Source organism: Ptychodera flava, chromosome 11 (assembly GCF_041260155.1).
Source record: "Ptychodera flava strain L36383 chromosome 11, AS_Pfla_20210202, whole genome shotgun sequence".
Taxonomy (NCBI): domain Eukaryota; kingdom Metazoa; phylum Hemichordata; class Enteropneusta; family Ptychoderidae; genus Ptychodera; species Ptychodera flava.
In genome coordinates this window covers 5,051,498-5,077,739 of record NC_091938.1, presented here as the reverse complement: position 1 = coordinate 5,077,739, position 26,242 = coordinate 5,051,498, and the positions used below count along the sequence as shown (strand labels likewise).

The 26,242-nt window shown below is 39.0% G+C and overlaps 2 protein-coding genes across 2 annotated transcripts in view; both read left to right on the top strand.

The window, feature by feature from the left end:
• The window catches only part of LOC139143341 (titin-like), a 215,696-nt gene that overhangs the window by 137,307 nt on the left and 52,147 nt on the right, over positions 1–26,242 (top strand). The window contains exons 78-83 of the mRNA XM_070713578.1: positions 2,096–2,413; positions 3,946–4,533; positions 5,300–5,701; positions 6,010–6,648; positions 7,357–11,574; positions 12,473–18,994. Of these exons, the coding sequence (XP_070569679.1) occupies positions 2,096–2,413; positions 3,946–4,533; positions 5,300–5,701; positions 6,010–6,648; positions 7,357–11,574; positions 12,473–18,994 (12,687 nt within the window). The remainder of the gene's footprint in view (positions 1–2,095; positions 2,414–3,945; positions 4,534–5,299; positions 5,702–6,009; positions 6,649–7,356; positions 11,575–12,472; positions 18,995–26,242) is intronic.
• On the top strand, positions 19,459–25,964 carry LOC139143346 (probable serine/threonine-protein kinase kinX). The gene is made up of 2 exons (XM_070713591.1): positions 19,459–22,682; positions 23,981–25,964. Exons 1-2 carry the CDS (start codon positions 21,735–21,737, stop codon positions 25,841–25,843), a joined length of 2,811 nt encoding a protein of 936 aa, XP_070569692.1. The 5' UTR covers positions 19,459–21,734; the 3' UTR covers positions 25,844–25,964.

The window sequence follows — 26,242 nt, the reverse complement described above, 5'->3', positions numbered from 1 at the left end:
CTGTGGTTTTCTATGGTGGGTCAGCCCATTTCATGGCAGTATCCAGGGCGTAATGAAAGTGACACACTTCTCCAGTTTCTAAAAAGCCACTTTGTACTAACTTGGTTATTGTGTCACAGATTTAAAACAAGACTGGCAGCATGCTTTTCTTTTTCCACTCAGGCTAAATTGTATACTTTTAAGCTATTTACACTGTCACTATCAATGTACTTTTTAGAAAAACTTTTAAATAAAATTACTCATGCTATTGTAATTATGCTGATACTTCTTCATTTTAACATTTCTTGAAAATAATATTTGATATGTCAAACCTAGTAAGGCAGAGACTTTGCTTTTATGGTCAGAAAATCTGCTTTGCCTTTAAATAGTGAATATGTCAACTAAGACCTAACACTGTAAAAAAACCTATATATTTAGTATTTAATTTTTTTCAATCTATGGATCACGAATATTGATTAACTGTTTGATAGAGGACAGTTTCTGCCACCATAGTGTGAATTTTAGTGTTCATCCAGATTTTTATCATTTGGAAATTTTAACAATGCACAGTACCCTGCCAAAGACAGAAACTCATGTCATAAATTTTGTACCAAAGTTTCAACATGGTACATGACTGTGTTACATATCAGACACCCAGCATGTTACCTGTCACCATGGATATTGAAACATGCTTTGATGAAGCTCAGTGATTGTGACATTCAGACAGGCAGTCAATTTTGCTTTTTGCTTGCCAATTTCACAATGGAAGGTTGTATATTTCAAGTATTTGTACTCCAGACTGTTTCCCATCATGCCATGCTTCTCCCTCTACCCAAAGTGCAATCCTTTCACCCAATTTCCTGTCAGACAAATTCTACCTTGTCAAAAGTCAACAATATTCCACTTAATAATGTGTGTATCAATTTAAGAGACTGTTTCAGTACATCTCACAGAAATTATTATCCTTGCAGAGAAAGCAGTTTCTCTTGTGCATACATATTGAGTTTCAACAAATATACATCATAGATATTTTATCACAAAATCAAGATCTATTTGGGTCCAAAAAGAGCATTTCATGTGAAAAAACCTAATATAGTATTTGTTACATGGAAACTGGAAGAAAGGGAATAACTTTGTAAGGGTTCCAGGAAAAGCTTGACATGTGGCCTATTAAAGTACCTGAGACGTCTTGAGAAGATGCTGCTCAAACAGTTGAAGATACAAATACTTCAATTGCTTTAATGTGTCTTGCTGTAATTTGCAATAAATGAAATAGATGAAATAATTAAAAATGCTGGTCTCTGACCATGCAAAAAGAATCATATACTGTTGTTGTTGTTGATTCTTCACAACTGTAGCAAACACTCACAGCTATTGACCAATGAAAAACAAGACAAAAAGGAGAACAGTACATGGAACAACAACTGATATACAAAGTGTGTTTTGCTGCTGCCTTTCCTGCAATCACCATGAATTCTGAATTGAATGTCAATAACAGAAAAACAACAAAAGAGAACAACATTCACAAAATTGAAGATGGAAAGTCAACCAAATTTTTATCAAAGATTCTGAATGATATGAAAAGTTTCCCTATTACTGATTTGAATCGGAGACAAAACCTTGTTGATTGGTCCATTGCTGTGCCTTAGCTTTCAGAAACCATGCCAGGAAGGCCATTTCTTTCAAAATCATTTTAATTTCAGTTAATCTGATAAATCATAACAAGTATTGGATAAAGGAACAGTTTGAGCAATGCTATTGACTTTACAAAAATAAATTGTATCGTTGGCGGCAAAGGTAAGATTACATGTGAAAAGAGCCCTGGCTTTCCTGGTATGTGTATTGCACTGCATGCCACGAAGTAAATCACCAGCACTATAGTAGTTTAGAAAAGAATTGTCACTGGCTTGCCACAGCACAGCATTCCCCTAAGGTTGCACAACTGAAAAAAACAAAAACAATCTTCAATTGAACTAGGATAAAGATCACAAGAAAAAAGCCTTATATGCTTGCCTGCATGCATTGCTTGATATTCAGCAGATTCAGTAAGTACCTATAAAATATGAGAGATGGTCTAAGTCTCATGGTGATCTGTGTTTTATGTGTCCTATTTCAGTTGAAGAGAGTGGGTCTGAAGCTGTAGACAGAGCCATTCCCCCTAGATTCTATCTGAAGATCTCAAACTGTGATGTAGTGGAAGGCGGCTCTGCCCGATTCGACTGTAAAGTCTTAGGGAGACCCCCACCCGAAATTACCTGGTATAGAGAAGGCCATGAAATTCAAACATCACCAGACTTCAGAATTGTCCACGGAGCACATGGGTTCTGTTCATTGGTTATTCAAGAGGCATTCCCAGAGGACGCTGGGAAATTTACAGTCAAGGCTAGCAATTCAGCTGGTGAAGTCACCTGCAGTGCCAAGCTCACTGTTGATGGTACAGTATTGCTAAATGTTGCATGTGGATGTGTACTGGTTTTATGTCAGTGTATTATGAATGTCCCTTGTGTCTACTTGTTATGTCTGAATGTTTCGTTCATGTCTGTGAAACAGACAGATTCACTTGTCATTAGTGAATGGTTAGCTAAAGTAAACTGTTGGTTGGAATGGCAACTGGTAAGTATGGTGTCCTTGGACAGTATGAAAGCAAATATGTGTTGCTATGTGTGACAACAGTGTCTGGTACCCTTATTTGCTGAAGTTTACATGGTTTTTCAAACCAATCAACTGCTGTAAACTGCAGTAATTACAAAAGAAGAACATTTTGAAATAAAGCCAAAGGCACAAAACATTGCATGTGTTCTGTCATTATTATAAGTAAAATAACCGTTCTTTTACTGTGACAATAAAAATTTTGTTTTCAATAATTTAAACACCTGTATGATCAAGAAGTAGCTGTTAATTACAGAAAACATACTTTACTAGCAGATACATCTTCTTTGATAGACTTTAATCAGAAAGTGAAATAGTATATAAATCAATTACCTTCACGAAATATTATTGATAACTTCCAATGATTTCTGTATGAAAAGGGATGCGAGACCAGTCTTTCTGTCTGTCTGTCTGTCTGTCTATCAGTCAATATGTTGTATCTTGTTTTCCTAATCCTCAAATTCATTTCACTTGATTTTGAGCGTTATGACAGAATTTCTTTTTTCAAATTAAATGTACGTATGCAGTGTTTTATATTTTGATTTTGAAGACCAATTATTAGTTAAGAGATGTATTCTACAATTATATTACTATATTTGACTTGCACAAGTATTGAAGATGTAAAGTCATGTTTTGTCAGTGTTTAAGATATCACTAATACTAAACATCAAATTAGATTTAGTTTGCTACGTTCTTTCTGAATGCTAACATGACATTCAATATTACATCTGACAATTATCGACACAGCAATTTTGTAGTTAGCACAATACTTACCTGCAAATTGCAGGTTGCATGATATTCCCATGTGATACCCTACCTAGCAAGCTAACAGAGAAAATACTTTGAAGATACTGCAATACAAGGAGGTAATGTGAATTAACATGGATATTGACCCAGCATGTACATGTAGTACAGCTATGCAATGCATGTCACATCACTCAAGATGATGCACTGAGCTGATCACGGCTTGATCTAAACGATGGAATTCCAGAAGGTGGGAATAGCCTACAGTTTACAGTTACACTAATGGAGTGATCCTTCAACAACTGGATGTAAAGTCTGCATTGACACCACTTAAACTACAATCCCAAACACACTCATTTATCAGTGCACTGAAGCGAAGCATGCTAAATTTAAAATGAAGACTGCCACAGCGCTGCCCAGAAGAGATGCATGGATTTACTTGGTTCCCTCATCTGGTGAACTGACATAGAGTGATAGAATGGAAGGCAGTCATGCTGTTTATGTCCAGATATCTAGCTGTTAGCAGAACTTTGAATAACAACCATCTTTGAATCTGCATTTTTCCTCCGGTAGCTGACATAAGCTTAGCTCCAACCACCAGTTTCAGCGAGTCATTTGGTGAAGTAAGTGAGGCCTACAGCGCTGACAAAGAAATGGCTTCAGATGTTGATATTGACTTGGATGAGATGCTGCCATATGATGGAACACTTGTTAAGCCATATATGGAAGAGTTCAAACCACCTAAGACAATGGAGATAGTCAGGGAGCACAGAGAAGGTGGAGATATAATCGTGTCTCGTGCGACCAAGCAGACAAGTTCCATGATCATCAAGACTATTCATGAAGGTGATAAAGTCATCCAGGTGTCTGAAGAGAGGAATCCACCAGCGTTCTCCAAGTACATCAATCATTGCAGAGTCTTTGAAGGTGAATCAGCCCGCTTTGAAGTCCAGGTCACTGGCACACCAAAACCAGATATCAAGTGGTACAGGAATGGCTTTGAAATCAAGTCATCCACTGACTTCAGAATTACAACCAGAGCAGACGGGACCAGTCAATTGTACATTCCAGAGACGTACCTTGATGATGCTGGAAAGATAACCTGCAAAGCGGAAAATTCAGCTGGCCTAGCGTCTTGTACAGCCAAACTCATAGTAGAAGGTAAGTTGATCTCAATGCAATTCTACATTACTTAATATATTGCCAAACTTGGCAAATAACATGGTGATTCAAGGACATTTGACCTGCAAACTTTAGACCTCAAACCCCAACTGGACGGAGCAAATCAACTTATGAGAATGAAACATGATTATTACTTGATAAAATCGGGCAAGCTTATTTAAACAGTTTCAGCTAGTGAAATCTTGAGGTTTTGCATCTAATGAATAAAAGAAAAGTTAATACACTTTACAGAAAAAGAGAAAATCTGTCGTTCAGTTCTAAATAAGTTTTTCCAGGAACTGATACAAATATAGAATCAACAAGTACACTTGAAACAATTTTGTGCTGTCAAAAGCTCATATATTATAGTAAGTGAGTTTATCATGGGTTGTTTGTGGTATATTAGAAAAGTTTTGCTGTCTTTGCAGTTGTTAATCCCAAGGAAAAACAAAACAGAGCTAGTGACACTTTACAAAAGTTACATAAGTTGAGCATGTCGTAAGAGAGAATGTAGTGATCATATGTGCATGTACACAGCATACCTGGTACAGTGGTACAGGAACACTTAGCCCTGATTACAATAACAAAATCATTATCTTTCATATTTGCATCTGCAGAAAGTTTAAACTCTATTTATAGTCTCACTGAAAAGATATGTATATCACAACTTTATTTAATGCTGTGCAGTATGCCTTTCACTTCTTCACAATCACGACTTTCTAAGTGTATCATCTCATTGTTTGTTTCCTTCTTTTGTTGCTGTTAGCATTACCAAGTGATACTGAGCAAAGAATGACAAGTTCACTGATAATTGCATCTGAAGAATATACTTCTGATCTGGAAATCCAAATCGAGCCTCGTGCCATCAGAACCAAAGTCCATCCTGAACCACCTACATTCACAACATACCTCACAAATGTTGAAGCTACAGAGGGAGGTACTGGTGTCTTTGAGGTCCATGTTATCGGAATCCCTAGGCCAACAGTCAGGTGGTTCAAGAGAGGACAAGAAATAGCTGCTGGAGGGAGAATTACAATAGAGTATAGACACGACGGTAGATGTCGTTTGATTATTCGTGATGTTAGACAAGAAGACGATGCTGAGTATATGGTGAAAGCATCAAATCAGGCTGGGGAGTCATCATGTATTGCACGTCTTACTGTCAGAGGTAAGATTTCAAATTATCTCCCATACTAGTTTACAGTTATACTTTTCCCTTTTGATTTGGCTTTCTTCATGAAAATTACTAATGATTATTTTTATCACCTTAATATCTACTATGAGAATGAAGGAGAGTGAAGTGCACTGAGGATCTGCCATCGAATAACTATAATGTGATTGGAAAACCTCTATGATTTAATCTATTCTTCAGTATTTTTACGTGTCATCGTAAGGTACATGTGTTACTGTGCAGTGAGGGTGTCAAAGTTTATTAAAATAGTGAAAAAGTTATTTTCTTTTCTCATTATGATATAGTGGACTCTGCACTTGACAGTGACACCAGTGAGTCCAGAAGAATGAGGATACGTATAGGGTTAGACCAAACTAGACCAGTCTCTTACGTTCGAACAAGACCTGCTCGCCCATACGTAACTAGATTAATTAGTAGTAGTGAAGATGAATCTGAAAGGCAGGTCTTCATCGATTTTGTACCATCTGACGTTGAAGATGTTGAAGAAGTAAGAAAAGTTACAAAGACTACAACAACACGCACTATCACTGAGACTGTGGTTGAAGAAGTGGAAACACCTTCTCATAGGACTCAGCGTTCTTTTGCGGAAATAAGCCGAGAAAGGCAGCCAGTCACTGTTGAACTTGAGCTGCCTGCTGATGCAGAAGCACCTAAATTTACCGAAATCTTTACAGAAACGCGTGTGAATGAAGGAAGCTCTGCACGCTTTGATTGCAAAGTCACAGGAAAACCAACTCCTACCATTAAGTGGTTTAGGAACAATTCTGAAATTCAAGACTCTCCAGACTTTCAATACATCACTGATGGTGACAAAGTGTCCTTGCTTATCAGTGAAGCCTTCCCAGATGACACTGGAGAGTACTCATGTAAAGCAACAAACCCCCTGGGAACGGCAACCTGCACTGCAAAACTAAATGTTCTAGGTAAATATTCCCATAAAAATATCATTTTAATATATTGTGTAATATCTGATTGTCAATACAATCAACTTTCGATTGAGTCAGAACTCACGATGTACGGCTTGCAGTCACCTAGCTAAGACGCCACAGTTAAAACTGCTTGACCAGATCCCCACCCTTAAATGAAATACCTTGAAACTTTTATTTTCATTTGTGAAAATACATACAGCTTAAAAAATTCCTAGATATCAGACCTTGATATGAAGCTGCCAACTGTATTTGTAGCATTTACAAATTAACAAGGCTTTGATAATGATAAATGGATACTCATGAACACTATTATGCTAAAACAATATAGACATAAGCATGCAGTATGTGAAACATTCATGCAAAATACATTTTTTTATTTCTTTTACCAATTTCATAAACTACTAACATGCAGTAGAAGGAAAGGTAAAGAGCTACCTGCAGAGGCTTTATTACTGGCATACTTCGCTCTGGAAGCTGTCTACTTGTTAACAAAGTACTTTATCTTATAGATTCATGCAATCTGGAAAATTAAGAGTCAAATGCAACAACTTCAATAGTTTTACTACTTATGAGTTTAAAGTTCATGTGAATTTATTCTAAACGTGATGTGCTTTAAGACCTCCAAATCATCCATGGTTTTGTGATGACGCAATCTTCTGAAATGTCAGATTGATTCATTCCCATTCTAAATCTGATTTTCAGCATTTGATGAAGTAGTCAAAAAGCCTGAGCCAAAACCAGTATTAAAGACAACTCCAGAGAAGAAACTTGAACCAAAGAAGAGAGTTGAACTTGTCATGAAGCCACAGGTGAAGAAAATTGAGCCATTGGAGACAGTAGATGTTAAAGGCCCTGTCAGAAGACAGGAACCAGAAAGGCGACCAGAATTAGTGAGAAAAGAAACTGAAAAACCCAAATTTGTCAATGAACTATTAGACATTGAAGTTCTAAAAGGCAGTACAGTTAGATTACATTGCCAAGTTGCTGGCAAGCCATCTCCTCAGATTTCATGGTATAAGGCTGGCAGATTGATTCGTCCAGATGAACGCTTCACCATGAGGTCTGATGAGAATGGTAACTGTATGCTTGAAATAAAAGACATTCATTCTGATGATGAAACTCAATTTGAATGCAGAGCTGTTAACACTATTGGCATGAAAAAGTCCACTTTTGCTAAAGTAACTGTGAAGAGGAAGCCTAAACCTCCTTCACCAAAGAGAGAAAAAAGGAAGGTTGAGAAGCCCGCCATACCCCCGGGATCAATTCCTCCTAAATTCATTAGACAAATGCAAGATGTTGATATTCAGGAGGGACATATAGCTGTCTTTGAATGTCAAGTTAAAGGCCATCCACGACCTGAAATCACGTGGTTTAGAGATGGAAGAGCAATCAAGCCCAGTCCTTCTATTAGGATGGGATATGCTCCAAATGGTAAATGTACCCTGACTATCGATGGAGTTACTGAGGAAGATGATGCAGAGTACATGTGCAAAGCAGTAAATGTTGCTGGAAAAGCAATCTGCTATGCTGATCTAATTGTTGAAGTTGTAGCTGAGTTTCAGAAATCCCAACAGGAATACTTACCTGACTTTACACCCGTCAGTGTCATTCAGGAGATGCCGGAAGAGGAGGAAGAAGAAGAAGCTAGTCTAGCCTCTATGCCACCAACTGAGGAAGCACCATCACCACCAACAGTTGAAGAACCACCGAAACCAAAACCAAAGGCACCCACAATAGTGACCAAACTGAAAGACACTGTGACCACTGAGGGTGACACTGTACGGTTTGAAGGCGTAGTTTCTGGGGTTCCAAATCCAACTATTCAGTGGTTGAGAGATGGCAAGGAAGTGTCAAGTCCAAGGTATACTAGTATTGTTGAACTTGATGGCACTTGTACACTTGTCATATCACCTGCCCTACTTGAGGACGAAGCGGAATATGAACTGAGGGTCACAAATGAAGCAGGTACTGTTTCATCATATGCTTCACTTACTGTTGAAAAGATAGTTGAATTCACACAAGAACCAGAAAAAGAAACCGAAGCAATTGAAGAGCTTATAAAGATAACAGAACAAGAGGAAGTTCTCTTTGAAATACCGAAACAACCAAAGCCAAAAGAGCCAGAAGCTGAAAGGCCAATCTTAAAGAAAGAACTCAAAAATGTACACTTAACCGTTGGACAAACAGCAACCCTAGAATGCAAAGTGGTTGGATCACCTAAGCCAAAGATCACTTGGTTTAAGGATGGTGAGAAAGTCAGTGGTAACCGTTACACCAGCATCTTTGAAACTGATGGTAGATGTCTTCTAGTCATAGCTCCAATCACAGAAGAAGATGATGCAGAGTTTGAATGTCGAGCAGAAAATCCCCTCGGCACAGTCTCTACATTCTGTGAAGTATTGGTTGAAAAGGTTGTTGAAATACCAAAAGAGAAGGAACCAGAAGTAGTTGTTGAAACACGTAAAATAGAAATGCAACAACCTGTTGAAGAAGACATTGTTGAAGAAGTTACCACTGTAACAGAAACAGTTACCACAATTATTGAGAGAAAAGAACCCGAGGTGATAGAGACAATTGAAATTGAAATAAGACCAGAGGCAGAAGGGAAGCCAGAACCTGTTGAGGAAAAACCAGATTTCGTGACTGAACTAAAAGATGTACACTTAACAGTTGGCCGAACAGCAACCATAGAATGCAAAGTAGTTGGATCTCCGATGCCAAAGATCACTTGGTTAAAGGACGGTGAGAAAGTCAGTGGTAACCGTTACACCAGCATCTTTGAAACTGATGGTAGATGTCTTCTAGTCATAGCTCCAATCACAGAAGAAGATAATGCAGAGTTTGAATGCCGAGCAGAAAATCAACTTGGCACAGTCTCTACATTCTGTGAAGTATTTGTTGAAAAGGTTGTTGAAATACCTAAGGAGAAGGAACCAGAAGTAGTTGTTGAAACACGTAAAATAGAAATGCAACAACCTGTTGAAGAAGACATTGTTGAAGAAGTTACCACTGTAACAGAAACAGTTACCACAATTATTGAGAGAAAAGAACCTGATGTGATAGAGACCATTGAATTTGAAATAAAACCAGAAGCAGAAGAGAAGCCAGAACCTGTTGAGGAAAAACCAGAATTTCACACAGAACTAACAGATGTACACTTAACAGTTGGCCGAACAGCAACCATAGAATGCAAAGTAGTTGGATCTCCGATGCCAAAGATCACTTGGTTTAAGGACGGTGAGAAAGTCAGTGGTAACCGTTACACCAGCATCTTTGAAACCGATGGTAGATGTCTTCTAGTCATAGCTCCAATCACAGAAGAAGATAATGCAGAGTTTGAATGTCGAGCAGAAAATCCCCTCGGCACAGTCTCTACATTTTGTGAAGTATTTGTTGAAAAGGTTGTTGAACTACCAAAAGAGAAAGAACCAGAAGTAGTTGTTGAAACACGTAAAATAGAAATGCAACAACCTGTTGAAGAAGACATTGTTGAAGAAGTTACCACAGTAACAGAAACAGTTACCACAATTATTGAGAGAAAAGAACCTGATGTTATAGAGACCATTGAATTTGAAATAAAACCAGAAGCAGAAGAGAAGCCAGAACCTGTTGAGGAAATACCAGATTTCGTGACTGAACTAAAAGATGTACACTTAACAGTTGGCCGAACAGCAACCCTAGAATGCAAAGTGGTTGGATCACCTAAGCCAAAGATCACTTGGTTTAAGGATGGTGAGAAAGTCAGTGGTAACCGTTACACCAGCATCTTTGAAACTGATGGTAGATGTCTTCTAGTCATAGCTCCAATCACAGAAGAAGATGATGCAGAGTTTGAATGTCGAGCAGAAAATCCCCTCGGCACAGTCTCTACATTCTGTGAAGTATTGGTTGAAAAGGTTGTTGAAATACCAAAAGAGAAGGAACCAGAAGTAGTTGTTGAAACACGTAAAATAGAAATGCAACAACCTGTTGAAGAAGACATTGTTGAAGAAGTTACCACTGTAACAGAAACAGTTACCACAATTATTGAGAGAAAAGAACCTGAGGTGATAGAGACCATTGAATTTGAAATAAAACCAGAAGCAGAAGAGAAGCCAGAACCTGTTGAGGAAAAACCAGGTTTCGTGACTGAACTAAAAGATGTACACTTAACAGTTGGCCGAACTGCAACCATAGAATGCAAAGTAGTTGGATCTCCAATGCCAAAGATCACTTGGTTTAAGGACGGTGAGAAAGTCAGTGGTAACCGTTACACCAGCATCTTTGAAACCGATGGTAGATGTCTTCTAGTCATAGCTCCAATCACAGAAGAAGATGATGCAGAGTTTGAATGTCGAGCAGAAAATCCACTTGGTACAGTCTCTACATTCTGTGAAGTATTGGTTGAAAAGGTTGTTGAACTACCAAAAGAGAAAGAACCAGAAGTAGTTGTTGAAACACGTAAAATAGAAATGCAACAACCTGTTGAAGAAGACATTGTTGAAGAAGTTACTACTGTAACAGAAACAGTTACCACAATTATTGAGAGAAAAGAACCAGATGTTATAGAGACAATTGAAATTGAAATAAAACCAGAACCAAAGCCTCAACAGGTGAAGCCTGTCATTACATCAAAAATAAAAGATGTTGAAGTAACAGAAGGCCAAAGAACAACTCTTGAATGCTGGATGGAGGGTGTTCCAAGACCTACAGTGACTTGGCTTCGTGAAGGAGAAGAAGTGGCCGGGAAACGATACACCAGCATCAGTGAACTAGATGGCCACTGCATGTTGGTTATTAATCCTGTAATAGAAGATGATGAAGCAGAGTTTGAGTGCCGTGCAGAAAATGAGGCGGGTACAGTGTCTGCTTTCTGTGAGATCTACGTTGATAAGATGGTTGCCATGCCAGAGAAAGCTGAGAAAATCATCACCATCACAGGTACTGTCACACATAGTTTATAAGAAGAAAACTGATATTTCTCAAAATGTTCTCATGGCTTTTTTCTTGTTAAACAAAATTAGTTGTTCTCTTAACATACATATATGTTGCTGTGCTTTACATGAAAATGATTACTTTTTTATCATAGATCACAGCTCACTGACCAACAATGCTGTGATGAGACTTTGTCATGTGAAAGAAATATGCTTTTAATTTTAAGAATTGTTTGCAACCATGATGATAACGAGTTTCCTTGGTTTTACCACAATTAGCAGTATTCACAGTATTACTTACATTTATTGTACACTCCATTTAGCGATCAAATCTTCTGCAAAAGATCACCTTATTTATAACACAGTTCGGTCAAGGCTGATTCATTTTACTTGACTATGTATAGAAAAATGCCTATTAAACTGAGTGCGAGTGCTTCTATGGCATTTGCCAGTCTGAGACAAACTGGAAGTCATCATTGCAACATCAAGTCATCTTTCAAATGTACCACCACCATCAGCTGATATTATTTTCACTCTTTGTGTCTAATTTTTCCTTCTCTAAAACTGCCTGTCTGTAACTTGAAAGTTTATTTTAGTTGAAGGGATGACCATTTACAGAATAATTTAAGTAATTGTTAAATTTGCCTTTCTGTACGGTATAATTAAGTTTTTAATGAAAATATCTTCTCTGAAACCACTTGACCAGTTGCTTTCAAGTTCGGTTTGTAAGGTTTGCAGAATTGACTTCCCTCAGATTTGCATCACTGCATATAATATGTCAAAGAATTATCATAATCATTAAGTTTATATAGTGATCTTTACGTCTAAGATTATAATACATTAGCCATGTAATCTTTCAAGCAAAACTTAGTGATTGCTATCTGCCTTTTCTCCCTAATTTTCAGAAGAGAAACCTGAACGTACTGAAACGACCACAAAGACCATAACAATATCCAAAGAAGAAGAGCCTGAAATCATGGAAATCACAAAGAAGGTCACCACTGTGACTACTACAACAGTTGAGAAGCAGGTTACAACAGAAGTACACGAAGAAGATGTTGGTCCAACTGAAGTTGACCTTGGTCTTCCAAAAGAAGATATGATGCAGAAATTCATAGAATCTTTACCAGTTGCAGAAACACCGCAAATTGATATACCAGAGTGGGAAGCAGCAGAAGACATCGTTGATGGGGTTCCTGAGACAGAAGCTGCTGAGCCAAAATATGACAAAACTTTGAGAGAAATTTCAAAGAAGGAATTAATACAGCCTATTGAAGAAGCCATCGAAGTTGATGTTTCTGTAGATAAAAAGGAGACTGCTCCCTTTTTGCCCTCAGAGAAGATGCTTCCTGAAGTTTATGAGAAAGAAGAGCCAGTCACTCTAGAAGCACCAGGGGATATTGCTCCAGCAATACAGAAACTAGAAAAAGTCCAACCTATACCTGCAGAAATGAAACTGGAATACATACCTGAACAAGAGATTGTGATGCCAGTAGAGAGTACAGAGCATGTACCAGCAAGAGAAAAGGTTATAGCAACTGTAAAACCATCTACAGAAGTAACAGAACCAGTCAAACATGAGGAGGCAATTCCATGGGAGAAGTCAACAGAAATACTTGTTATTCCAAAAGATGCCAAGACCATTGCTCATGGAGAAAAAGTTTTGAGTACTGTGGAAATAACCAGGAAGGAAGAAGTTCAGAAAGTAGAAGAGGCAGTAGAGTTTGAAATTAAACACAAAGATGTTGAGACAATACCATCTTTGCCAACAGAGCGCCTGCCTGCTAAAGGTGTGGAAAAAGAAGAAATGATACCACTTGAAGAAGCAGTAGAAGTGACAATTCTTGTGGAACAAAAAGAAGAAATACCTGCAATACCAATGGAAAAGGTTGTTTTTGAAGGTGTTGAACAAACACAACCTCTTTACCTTGAAAGGACTGAAAGAGTTGAGACAGCCAAGGACAAACCCGAGAAAAGTATTTCCTTGCCTGCTGAGTTAAGACTTGAATACTCACCAGAACAGGAAGTTGTTTTGACTGTTGAACAAGCAGAGGAGGTCCTGCCTGATGAGAAGGAAACCATCACAATTAAACCGCTAATAAAGCAAGAAAAAATGAAAACTTTGGCAGAAACTACTCAGAAAGAAGTTCCAGTTTCATTTGAAGCCCCAAGTGAATTCAAGTCAAAGGAAGAGAAACCTGAACATGTGACTGCTATTCCTGCTGAATTAAGATTAGATTATGTTTCTGAAAAAGAGCAAATCATCCCTGTTGAACATACAGAAGAAGTTATTCCTGAAGAGAAAGACACAGTCAGTATCAGACCTGAAAGGGAACCAACATTACCACTTGAGAAAGAAGAGGCTGTCCCATGGGAGGAACCTTCTGAAATTCTAGTCATAATCAAAGACAAAGAAGGCAATGTAGAAGAATCTATTGTACCAAGAACCTTCAAGGTGACAAAAACAGAGCAGGTCATGCCAGTTGAAGAAGTCGTTGAAGTTACCTTGGACATGGAGGATTTAGAGACCATACGTACCATCCCAACTGAAAAAATCTTGGCTGAAACTATTGAGAAAGAAGTATCGCTTTCATATGAGGCCCCAGGAGAAGTAAAGCCAAAAAGAGAGAAACCTGAACATGTTACTGCTATTCCTGCTGAACTTAAATTAGACTATGTCTCTGAAAAAGAGGAAGTCATCCCAGTTGAACATGCAGAAGAGGTTGTACCAGAAGAAAAAGACATGATAGTCATACAACCTGAAAGAGAACCAACTGTTCCTCTAGAGACCGAGGAAACTGTTCCCTGGGAGGAACCCTCTGAAATGCGAGTCATAATCAAAGACAAAGAAGGTAATGTAGAAGAAACTATTGTGCCAAGGACATTAAAGGTCACAAGAAAAGAAGAAGTTATGCCTGTTGAAGAGGCTATTGAGGTTACCCTTGCCGTGGAAAAATCTGAGACAATTCCAATTCTGCCCACTGAAAAGGTTTTGGCCGAAAGTATTGAGAAAGAATTACCAGTTTCATATGAGGCCCCAGGTGAAGTCAAGCCAAAGGAAGAGAAGCCTGAACATGTGACTGCCATTCCTGCTGAACTGAGATTGGACTATGTCTCTGAAAAAGAGGAAGTAATTCCTGTTGAACACACTGAAGAGGTAGATACTAAAACGAAAGAGACTATCAGTATTATACCTGAGAGAGAATTTACTTTACCTATCAAGAAGGAAGAAACTGTTCTCTGGGAGGAGCCATCTGAAATTGCCGTCATAATCAAAGACAAAGAAGGCAACATAGAGGAAAGTCTTGTACCACGAACCTTTAAAGTTACCAGAACAGAAGAAGTATTTCCTGTGGAAGAGGCAGTTGAAGTTACCATAGCTACAGAGGAATTAGAGACAATTGCCACTATACCAACTGAAAAAGTCTTTGTAGAAAGTATCGAGAAAGAAATACCAGTTTCATATGAGACTCCAGGAGAAGTCAAGCCAAGAGAAGAAAAACCTGAACATGTTACTGCTATTCCTGCTGAATTGAGATTAGATTACATCTCTGAAAAAGAGCATGTGATCCCCATTGAACGTGCAGAAGAAGTGTCTCCAAAAGAGGGTGACACTGTTAGTATACGACTTGAAAGAGAACCAAAATTACCACTAGAGAAAGAGGAAACAGTTCCTTGGGAGGAACCCTCTGAAATTCTAGTTGTAATCAAAGACAAAGAAGGTAATGTGGAGGAAACTCTTGTACCAAGGACCTTCAGAACTACAAAAACAGAAGAAGTGTATCCTGTTGAAGAGGTTGTTGATATTACTTTGGCCATGGAAGAATCAGAAACTATTGTGACCATGCCAAGTGAAAAGGTTGTGGTTGAAACGACTGAGAAAGAAGTTCCAGTTTCATATGAGACTCCAAGTGAATTCAAGCCAAAGGAAGAGAAGCCTGAACACACAACTGCCATTCCTGCTGAATTAAGATTAGACTATATCTCAGAAAAGCAGGAAGTTGTCCCGGTTGAAATGATCGAAGAAGTTGCTCCTGAAATAAAAGATACTGTTAGTATACAACCTGCAAGAGAACCAACAATACTAGTAGAGAAAGAAGAAGCTGTTCCCTGGGAGAAGCCCTCTGAAATTCGTGTCATAATCAAAGACAAAGAAGGTACTGTTGAAGAAACTGTAGTATCCAGAACCTTCAAGGTAACCAAGACAGAACAAATAATGCCAGTTGAAGAAGCTGTGGAAGTAACATTATCCATGGAAGAAGCAGAGACTATTTCAACAATGCCAACTGAAAGGGTTGTAACTGAAACTATTGAGAAAGAATTACCAGTTTCACTTGAGGCTCTGGGGGAGGTCAGACCAAAAGAAGAGAGACCTGAACATGTGACAGCCATTCCTGCTGAGCTAAGATTAGACTATGTCTCTGAAAAAGAAGAAGTAATCCCAGTTGAACATACAGAAGAGGTGACCCATGAAGAGAGAGATAAAATCACCATCAGACCCGAAAGGGAACCATCAGTTCCACTTGAAAAAGAAGAGGCTGTTCCCTGGGAGGAACCTTCTGAAATTCTAGTGATTATCAAAGACAAAGAAGGCAACATAGAGGAAACTCTTGTACCAAGAACATTTAAAGTTACAAAGAAGGAAGAAGTATTTCCTATTGAAGAGGCTGTTGAGCTTACGGTCACCATGAAAGAATCAGAGACTATCCCAACTATTTCCCCCAAGCAGATGGTGTCTGAAACTATTGAGAAAGAAGTACCTTTTTCATTTGAGGCTCCTGGTGAAGTTAGACCCAAAGAAGACAAACCAGAACATGTTGTGCCGTTGCCAGCTGAAATCAAGCTAACATATACTCCAGAAACAGAATCAGTTATTTCTGTAGAGCATACAGAAAAGGTTCAAGAAAAAATTGAACCTGTTGAATCAGCTGATGAGGAAAAAGTAATCATGGCTATTTCAGTGACTCAGAAGGAGGAGACCTTACCATGGGAAAAGCTAGAAACAACTGACAAAGAAGCAGTAGAATTGCTGAAAGCTCAACAACGAACTCTGATTAGCTTGCCTCTAGCTGAAATGACAGAGGACTTAGCTTGGGAGGAACCTGAAGAAGTACAAAAAGTTGTCACTAAGATTGAGAAACCAACTATTGAAGAAGAAATGCCAGTCGCGATGAAAAAAGTTAGTGAACAAGAAGAGCCGATGTCATGGGAAAAATTAGGCATTACTGAAGAAGAATTATTGGAACCCTCAAAAGCTGAGCCAAAGACATTGGTAAGCTTACCTTTAGCTGAAGTGGCTAAGGACTTGGCTTGGGAAGAACCAACAGAGGCCAAAGTGCTTGCCCCAACAGCTGAGAAACCAAAAATTGAAGAAGAAGGACCTGTTGCCATGAAGAGAGTCAGTGAACAAGAAGAGCCTATATCCTGGGAAAAGTTAGGGATTTCTGAAGAGGAATTAGTTGAGCCATCAATGGCTGAGCCAAAGACATTGGTGACTTTACCACTAGCTGAAATGACTGAAGATTTAACCTGGGAAGAACCTGAAGAGGCAAAAGTAATCCCCACCAAGGCTGAGAAGCCAGTGATTGAGGAAGAAGTACCTGTGGTTATGAAGAAAGTGACGGAACAAGAAGAGCCCATGGGATGGGAAAAGTTAGATACTTCTGAAGATGAATTAGTTGAACCATCAGTGGCTGAGCCAAAGACATTAGTGACTTTACCACTAGCTGAAATGACTGAAGATCTAACCTGGGAAGAACCTGAAGAGGCCAAAGTTGCCCCCACTAAGGTTGAGAAGCCAGTGATTGAGGAGGAAATGCCTTTAGCTATGAAGAAAGTAAGTGAACAGGAACAGCCAGTGTCTTGGGAAAAGTTAGGCATTTCCGAAGAGGAATTAGTAGAACCATCAATGGCAGAGACAACAAAATTGCTACGTTTACCCCTGGCTGAAAAGACAGAAGATTTAACCTGGGAAGAGCCTGCAGAGGCAAAAGTAATCCCCACCAAGGCTGAGAAGCCAGTGATTGAGGAAGAAGTACCTGTGGTTATGAAGAAAGTGACGGAACAAGAAGAGCCCATGGGATGGGAAAAGTTAGATACTTCTGAAGATGAATTAGTTGAACCATCAGTGGCTGAGCCAAAGACATTAGTGACTTTACCACTAGCTGAAATGACTGAAGATCTAACCTGGGAAGAACCTGAAGAGGCCAAAGTTGCCCCCACTAAGGTTGAGAAGCCAGTAATTGAGGAAGAAATGCCTTTAGCTATGAAGAAAATCAGTGAACAAGAACAGCCACTGTCTTGGGAAAAGTTAGGCATTTCCGAAGAGGAATTAGTAGAACCATCAATGGCAGAGACAACAAAATTGGCAAGTTTACCCCTAGTGGAAAAGACAGAAGATTTAGCCTGGGAAGAACCTACAGAGATCAAAGTAATCACTCCAAAGGCTGAGAAGCCTGTGGTTGAGGAAGAAGTGCCTGTGGCTATGAAGAAAGTGACTGAACAAGAAGAACCTACATCTTGGGAAAAGTTAGGTATTTCTGAGATGGAAGTTGAAGAATTATCAGTGGCAGAACCAAAGACATTGATAAGTTTACCACTAGCTGAAATGACAGAAGACTTACTTTGGGAAGAACCTGCAGAGGCCAAAGTGATAGTTCCAGAGGCTGAGAAGCCAGTGATAGAGGAAGAAATGCCTGTAGTCATGAAGAAAGTCAGTGAGCAAGAAGAGCCAATGGCTTGGGAAAAATTGGAATTAACAATGCCTGAAGCCGAAGAGGTGGAAACACTTGAGCCCCTCAGAACAGTCCCATTAGAGGTGTCACAAATGGAAGAATCTCTCGCTTGGGAAGAACCCGAAGAAGCAACAATTCAGATACCAGAAACTGTGATGTTGGACAAGATTGTTGAAGCTGATATCATTCCACAAATGATAACAGAAAGGGAGGAAGCAGTTTCATGGGAGAAGTTAAAAGATGTTCCAGATACAACAAAAGAAGTTAGTGAAGCAACACCAGTGCTAGAAGAAAGAGAATTACAAGTTTCTGTAACAGAAGATGAAAAAGAAACAAGAGCAATAAGTGAATTTTTGATACCTGCCAAGAAGCCTGATGAAATTCAGCTTGGAGAAATTAGTGTACACTTTATGGAGCCAAGATTTGTGAAGGAACTTCAAGATATTGAAGTCAATATGGGTGATGAGGCAAAGCTTTCATGCCAAGTTGTTGGAGAACCACGACCTGACATAACTTGGTTAAAAAATGGAACAGAGGTAACAGATACAGAGAGATATATTTCAATGTATGAAACTGATGGAACTTGCCTTCTTATAATCCCAGTTGTTGAAGAAGATGATGAAACTGAATTTGAATGCAGAGCAAGAAATGTTGTTAGTGAAACTTCAACATTTGCAGAACTCATAATTACAGGTAGGTCATACTTTAACTATTTAATGTTATACTATTTAATTATCTTAGTGTGATTCTCAAGTAAAGTCGTCTGGTTTCAAATTGTCTGCTTTGTTTATATTGTGTAATATATTTTACAGTGTTGTATTGCATTACATCTCATTGTATTGTATTCCATTGTATTGTTATGTAGTTTATGTTCATTCACCATGAAATAATCTTTATTGATCTTTATTGAAAATATAGTGAAAGCTATTAGGGAAGAACACATTGAAACTGTAACGACAACAACAGTAATAGAAACTGTGGAAACAACGTTGGAGGAAGAAGTGAAACATGAAATATCTGCTGCAGAAATTCAAGTACCAAGAACCATTGAAACTAAACAAAAACCTATCATATCTTCAATACACAAAGATATCGACACAAAACTAGGTGACAAGGCTATTTTAGAATGCCAGATTTCTGGAATTCCAAGACCAAATATTACTTGGTCAAAGGAAGGGGAACCTTTGACTGATGAAAAGTACAAAACTTCATTTACCATTGACGGCCGTTGCATTCTAGAAATTTCACCTGTGTCAGAAGATGATGATGCAGAATTTGAATGTCAAGCAGAAAATGAGTATGGGACTGAAACAACATATTTTGATGTAATGGTTGAAAAAGTTGTAGAGGTTCCTGAAAAAGATAAAAAGGAGACAATTGAAATAACCCTGGTTGAACCTGCAAAAGTTCAAATACAAAGAGAAGAAGTTGACATTACTCTGACAAGGAAAACGGAGCAAGAAATTGAATTTCAATTTGAAATTGCTGAAGATAAGAAGGAAGAAGAACCTGAGCCTCAAAAGCCAGATGTCAAATCCACAATAGAAGAGATAACTGTGGAACAAGGATCAGTTGCCACTTTAGAATGTCAAGTTTCAGGATATCCAAAGCCGGAGGTGGTCTGGTATAGAGAAGGTGAGGTTGTGCAGGGCAAGAGATACACTAGTGTCTTTGAATCTGATGGTACTTGTCTTTTAGTAATTGCACCTGTGACAGAGGAAGATGATGCTGAATTTGAATGTAAAGCCACTAATGAATATGGCACTATATCTACAATGTTTGAGGTGTTTGTAGAGAAAGTTGTTGAGTTACCAAAGGAGAAAGAGCCAACTGAAAAAGTGACCGTTGTTTTGCCATCTACCGAGATCAGTCCTGACCTGGAAGATGTTGACAAGATGGAAGAATCACCCGTTGTATCATTCAAATTACCAACTCAGGAAGAGGAAATGCCTTGGGAAAAGCTTGGTTTTGATGTCAAAGAAGTCGAAAAATCGGCCGTAGCGGAGGAGATTCCATCTGAAGGGCTGTCTACATCAGAATTGACAGAAGCATTAATGTGGGAGGAACCAGAAGAAATGAAATCAAGCAAACCTACCAGTATAAAAGAAGAAATCTCAGAAGAACCAGTGAAACCAATGACTTGTCTTGTAAAAGAAGAAGCTGTATCATGGGAAAAACTGGAGGATATATCAAAAGATGTCCCAGCCATTAAAACAGCTGATAAAAAGGCAGCTCCAAAAGAAGCATTGCCACTGCTCGAAGAGTCCACTATTTGGGAAAAGCCTGTAGAAGTCACAGTTGAGAGACCAAGTGAAGACAAAGAAGAAGGCACAGAGGTTGACATTGTTCCTGTACAAGTGACATCTCAAGAAGAGACATTATCTTGGGAAAAATTAGGAATTTCCCCGGATCAAGTGAAACCCACAGTAACATCCAGAGAAGAAGTAGCAATACATTTGGAACTTCCAGAACAAGAAGAAGTATTGCCATGGGAGGAACCTGAAATTGTTGTGGTCTTGAAAAAACCTCATGGAGAGCGTGTTGAAGTTGTCGAAGAGGTTACTGTCATTTCAAAGACAATAACAGAGAAAGAAGAAACAGTGCCATGGGAGCAACTTCAGGATGAACCTGTCAAAAGGGAGGTTAAAGACAAAGCCATCCCTACAGAAGTGACCGAAGTGTCTGAGATTGCTGAAGTTGGTGTATCACCACAAACAATGGAGCGTACTGAGGTTGTGCTCGAAGAGAGGACTGAAAGAGAAGTGGAACTTCAATTTGAATTGCCCAAAGAAGAGAAGGAAGAAGAACCTGAGCCTCAAAAGCCAGATGTCAAATCCACAATAGAAGAGATAACTGTGGAACAAGGATCAGTTGCCACTTTAGAATGTCAGGTTTCAGGATATCCAAAGCCAGAGGTGGTCTGGTATAGAGAAGGTGAGGTTGTGCAGGGCAAGAGATACACTAGTGTCTTTGAATCTGATGGTACTTGTCTTTTAGTAATTGCACCTGTGACAGAGGAAGATGATGCTGAATTTGAATGTAAAGCCACTAATGAATATGGCACTATATCTACAATGTTTGAGGTGTTTGTAGAGAAAGTTGTTGAGTTACCAAAGGAGAAAGAGCCAACTGAAAAAGTGACCGTTGTTTTGCCATCTACCGAGATCAGTCCTGACCTGGAAGATGTTGACAAGATGGAAGAATCGCCCATTGTATCATTCAAATTACCAACTCAGAAAGAGGAAATGCCTTGGGAAAAGCTTGGTTTTGATGTCAAAGAAGTCGAAAAATCAGCCGTAGCGGAGGAGATTCCATCTGAAGGGCTGTCTACATCAGAATTGACAGAAGCATTACTGTGGGAGGAGCCAGAAGAAATGAAAGCAAGCAAACCTACCAGTATAAAAGAAGAAATCTCAGAAGAACCAGTGAAACCATGACTTGTCTTGTAAAAGAAGAAGCTGTATCATGGGAAAAACTGGAGGATATATCAAAAGATGTCCCAGCCACTGAAACAGCTGATAAAAAGGCAGCTCCAAAAGAAGCATTGCCACTGCTCGAAGAGTCCACTATTTGGGAAAAGCCTGTAGAAGTCACAGTTGAGAGACCAAGTGAAGACAAAGAAGAAGGCACAAAGGTTGACATTGTTCCTGTACAAGTGACATCTCAAGAAGAGACATTATCTTGGGAAAAATTAGGAATTTCCCCGGATCAAGTGAAACCCACAGTAACATCCAGAGAAGAAGTAGCAATACATTTGGAACTTCCAGAACAAGAAGAAGTATTGCCATGGGAGGAACCTGAAATTGTTGTGGTCTTGAAAAAACCTCATGGAGAGCGTGTTGAAGTTGTCGAAGAGGTCACTGTCATTTCAAAGACAATAACAGAGAAAGAAGAAACAGTGCCATGGGAGCAACTTCAGGATGAACCTGTCAAAGGAGAGGTTAAAGACAAAGCCATCCCTACAGAAGTGACTGAAGTGTCTGAGATTGCTGAAGTTGATGTATCACCACAAACAATGGAGCGTACTGAGGTTGTGCTCGAAGAGAGGACTGAAAGAGAAGTGGAACTTCAATTTGAATTGCCCAAAGAAGAGAAGGAAGAAGAACCTGAGCCTCAAAAGCCAGATGTCAAATCCACAATAGAAGAGATAACTGTGGAACAAGGATCAGTTGCCACTTTAGAATGTCAGGTTTCAGGATATCCAAAGCCGGAGGTGGTCTGGTATAGAGAAGGTGAGGTTGTGCAGGGCAAGAGATACACTAGTGTCTTTGAATCTGATGGTACTTGTCTTTTAGTAATTGCACCTGTGACAGAGGAAGATGATGCTGAATTTGAATGTAAAGCCACTAATGAATATGGCACTATATCTACAATGTTTGAGGTGTTTGTAGAGAAAGTTGTTGAGTTACCAAAGGAGAAAGAGCCAACTGAAAAAGTGACCGTTGTTTTGCCATCTACCGAGATCAGTCCTGACCTGGAAGATGTTGACAAGATGGAAGAATCACCCGTCGTATCATTCAAATTACCTACTCAGGAAGAGGAAATGCCTTGGGAAAAGCTTTGTTTTGATGTCAAAGAAGTCGAAAAATCGGCCGTAGCGGAGGAGATTCCATCTGAAGGGCTGTCTACATCAGAATTGACAGAAGCATTACTGTGGGAGGAACCAGAAGAAATGAAATCAAGCAAACCTACCAGTATAAAAGAAGAAATCTCAGAAGAACCAGTGAAACCAATGACTTGTCTTGTAAAAGAAGAAGCTGTATCATGGGAAAAACTGGAGGATATTTCAAAAGATGTCCCAGCCACTGAAACAGCTGATAAAAAAGCGGCTCCAAAAGAAGCATTGCCACTGATGGAAGAGTCCACTATTTGGGAAAAGCCTGTAGAAGTCACAGTTGAGAGACCAAGTGAAGACAAAGAAGAAGGCACAGAGGTTGACATTGTTCCTGTACAAGTGACATCTCAAGAAGAGACATTATCTTGGGAAAAATTAGGAATTTCCCCGGATCAAGTGAAACCCACAGTAACGTCCAGAGAAGAAGTAGCAATACATTTGGAACTTCCAGAACAAGAAGAAGTATGCCATGGGAGGAACCTGAAATTGTTGTGGTCATGAAAAAACCTCATGGAGAGCATGTTGAAGTTGTAGAAGAGGTCACTGTCATTTCAAAGACAATAACAGAGAAAGAAGAAACAGTACCATGGGAGCAACTTCAGGATGAACCTGTCAAAGGAGAGGTTAAAGACAAAGCCATCCCTACAGAAGTGACTGAAGTGTCTGAGATTGCTGAAGTTGATGTATCACCACAAACAATGGAGCGTACTGAGGTTGTGCTCGAAGAGAGGACTGAAAGAGAAGTGGAACTTCAATTTGAATTGCCCAAAGAAGAGAAGGAAGAAGAACCTGAGCCTCAAAAGCCAGATGTCAAATCCACAATAGAAGAGATAGCTGTGGAACAAGGATCAGTTGCCACTCTAGTATGTCAGGTTTCAGGATATCCAAAGCCAGAGGTGGTCTGGTATAGAGAAGGTGAGGTTGTGCAGGGCAAGAGATACACTAGTGTCTTTGAATCTGATGGTACTTGTCTTTTAGTAATTGCACCTGTGACAGAGGAAGATGATGCTGAATTTGAATGTAAAGCCACTAATGAATATGGCACTATATCTACAATGTTTGAGGTGTTTGTAGAGAAAGTTGTTGAGTTACCAAAGGAGAAAGAGCCAACTGAAAAAGTGACCGTTGTTTTGCCATCAACCGAGGTCAGTCCTGACCTGGAAGATGTTGACAAGATGGAAGAATCACCCATTGTATCATTCAAATTACCAACTCAGGAGGAGGAAATGCCTTGGGAAAAGCTTGGTTTTGATGTCAAAGAAGTTGAACAATCAGTTATAGCAGAGGAGATTCCATCTGAAGGGCTGCCTACATCAGAATTGACAGAAGCATTAATGTGGGAGGAGCCAGAAGAAATTAAAGCAAGCAAACCTACCAGTATAAAAGAAGAAATCTCAGAAGAACCTGTGAAGCCTATGACTTGTCTTGTAAAAGAAGAAGCTGTGTCATGGGAAAAACTTGATGGAATTGAATCTGAAAAGTTACAAGGAGAGGTGATATGTTCATTTGAACTTCCACAAGAGCCAGAGAAAGTTCCTAAAAAAGAGGTAGTTGTGGAATGGGAAGAGCTTGAAGATGTGCACTATAAAGAGGAAACTACTGAGGAAGAAGCAAAGGTACATATCATTCCATACAAAGTACCAGAAAAAAAGGTTGAAATGCCTTTTGAGGCAGCTGAAGAAGTCACACCTTTCCTGATTGGTAAAGAAACCATAGAAGACATATCGGAGGATATTACAGTTGTCAAAGTTCAGGCTCAAGAAGAAGCTATTCCATGGGAAAAATCAGATGTAATCCCTTATATTTCTGATGTGACAGAAAAAGCAAAGGAGACCGAAGCTCACAAAGAGTTGTCAACTGCTGACCTTGCTCTTTCTCTTGCTTGGGAAGAACCAGTTACCATTGCTCCTCAAGAAGAACATGAATTGAGACAACCAGTGGAAGACGTTTATTTAAAACCTGTTGAAATATCAACAGCAGAAGAACAAATTGAGTGGGAGAAATTAGAGGATGTCGAGAGAGTAAAACCCACAGAAGAGTCTGTAGGTGAAACACCAGCAAAACTGTTAATAATATCTGAACAGGAAGAAGCTGTAAAGTGGGAAAAAACTGAAGATGTGGCAAAGGAAAAACCAAAACCTCAGGTAAAAGAAGGAGAAGAAGTTGTTTATTCAGTGTTAAAAGTTATTGAAAAAGGAGAATCTGTTGTTATGGAGAAACTTGGGACTCTACCAGCTGATTCATCAAAGAAAGAAGAGGTTATCACAAGAGCTACACCATACCTTGAATCAACTGAAGCAGAAGAGGTGGTGTCTTGGGAAAAACCAGATGAAGTTTCAACAAAGACAGTAGAGAAAGAAAAGGTTGACATCATTGAAGGCACAGCCATTCATCCAAAGACGCTAACAGAACAAGAAGAGCCTGTCTCATGGGAAGAGTTGACTGAAACTCCCACAGATCAAATTGACACACATGAAGCTGTTGAAAAATCAGAAATTCCCTTTGTATCAGAAAAGAAAACAGAGGAAATTCCTGACACTAGAGCTGTCACTGAAGTCATTTTACCTGCAAAGGAACCTGAAGAGGTCCACCTAGGTGAGATTCAAGTTGACATACCTAAAGAAACCATATCACAGTTATCAGAAATCACTGTTCCTGGAAGAGATATTACAGGGCGTACAGAATTTAAAATGGACCTTGAACAAGAACCGTCCATCATGGAAATCATTCTGCCTGCCAGGGAAACAACTGTGACTGAGAAGATTGAAGGTTTGAAACCTTCTATAAATGAAATTTTTGCATTGTGTAACATGCAACACAGGGAACTATCTTTACTGCATGCTGTGAATGGGTACAGCATGATTTACGAAGATTGGCAACAGTCTATATACTACTCACAACATGTTTATTTCATATACAAAGTATGAAGAGTGCAAAATACAGGAAAGGGCATGAATTGAATTACTGTTATGCAGATCGTACGTATGCATGACACAATTACACATTGATTCATGAATGGTATTTAGAACATGGTGTACTACTTGAATGATTCAAATTTACACTTTTACCCTTACAGTTATTAGGAGACAATTTTTGGTGATTTGCATCACTTTTGAACTCACTGCACTGCCTTTTTTAGATGCTCTAGCACATTTTCTTCTTTTATCTGTTTGCTTAACATACTTTTTGCACATGGCTTTGCTTTATTATTGCTATTGCATTGTTTTTGTAGTGAGCTTTTCCAATGCATTTTGCAAATTTTTTGTGGAATTTCTTCTCAAGAAAAGTATAATCCTTGAATGGAGTACATTTTTTACCAGCATAAA

Bases quoted from the DNA above. Each gene is read 5' to 3' on its own strand.
- LOC139143346 (XM_070713591.1), top strand. From the start codon at position 21,735: ATGACTTGTCTTGTAAAAGAAGAAGCTGTATCATGGGAAAAACTGGAG. The intron at 22,683-23,980 runs GTGTTTGTAGAG...ACAATGTTTGAG, and splicing joins CTATATCTACAATGTTTGAG to GTGTTTGTAGAGAAAGTTGT.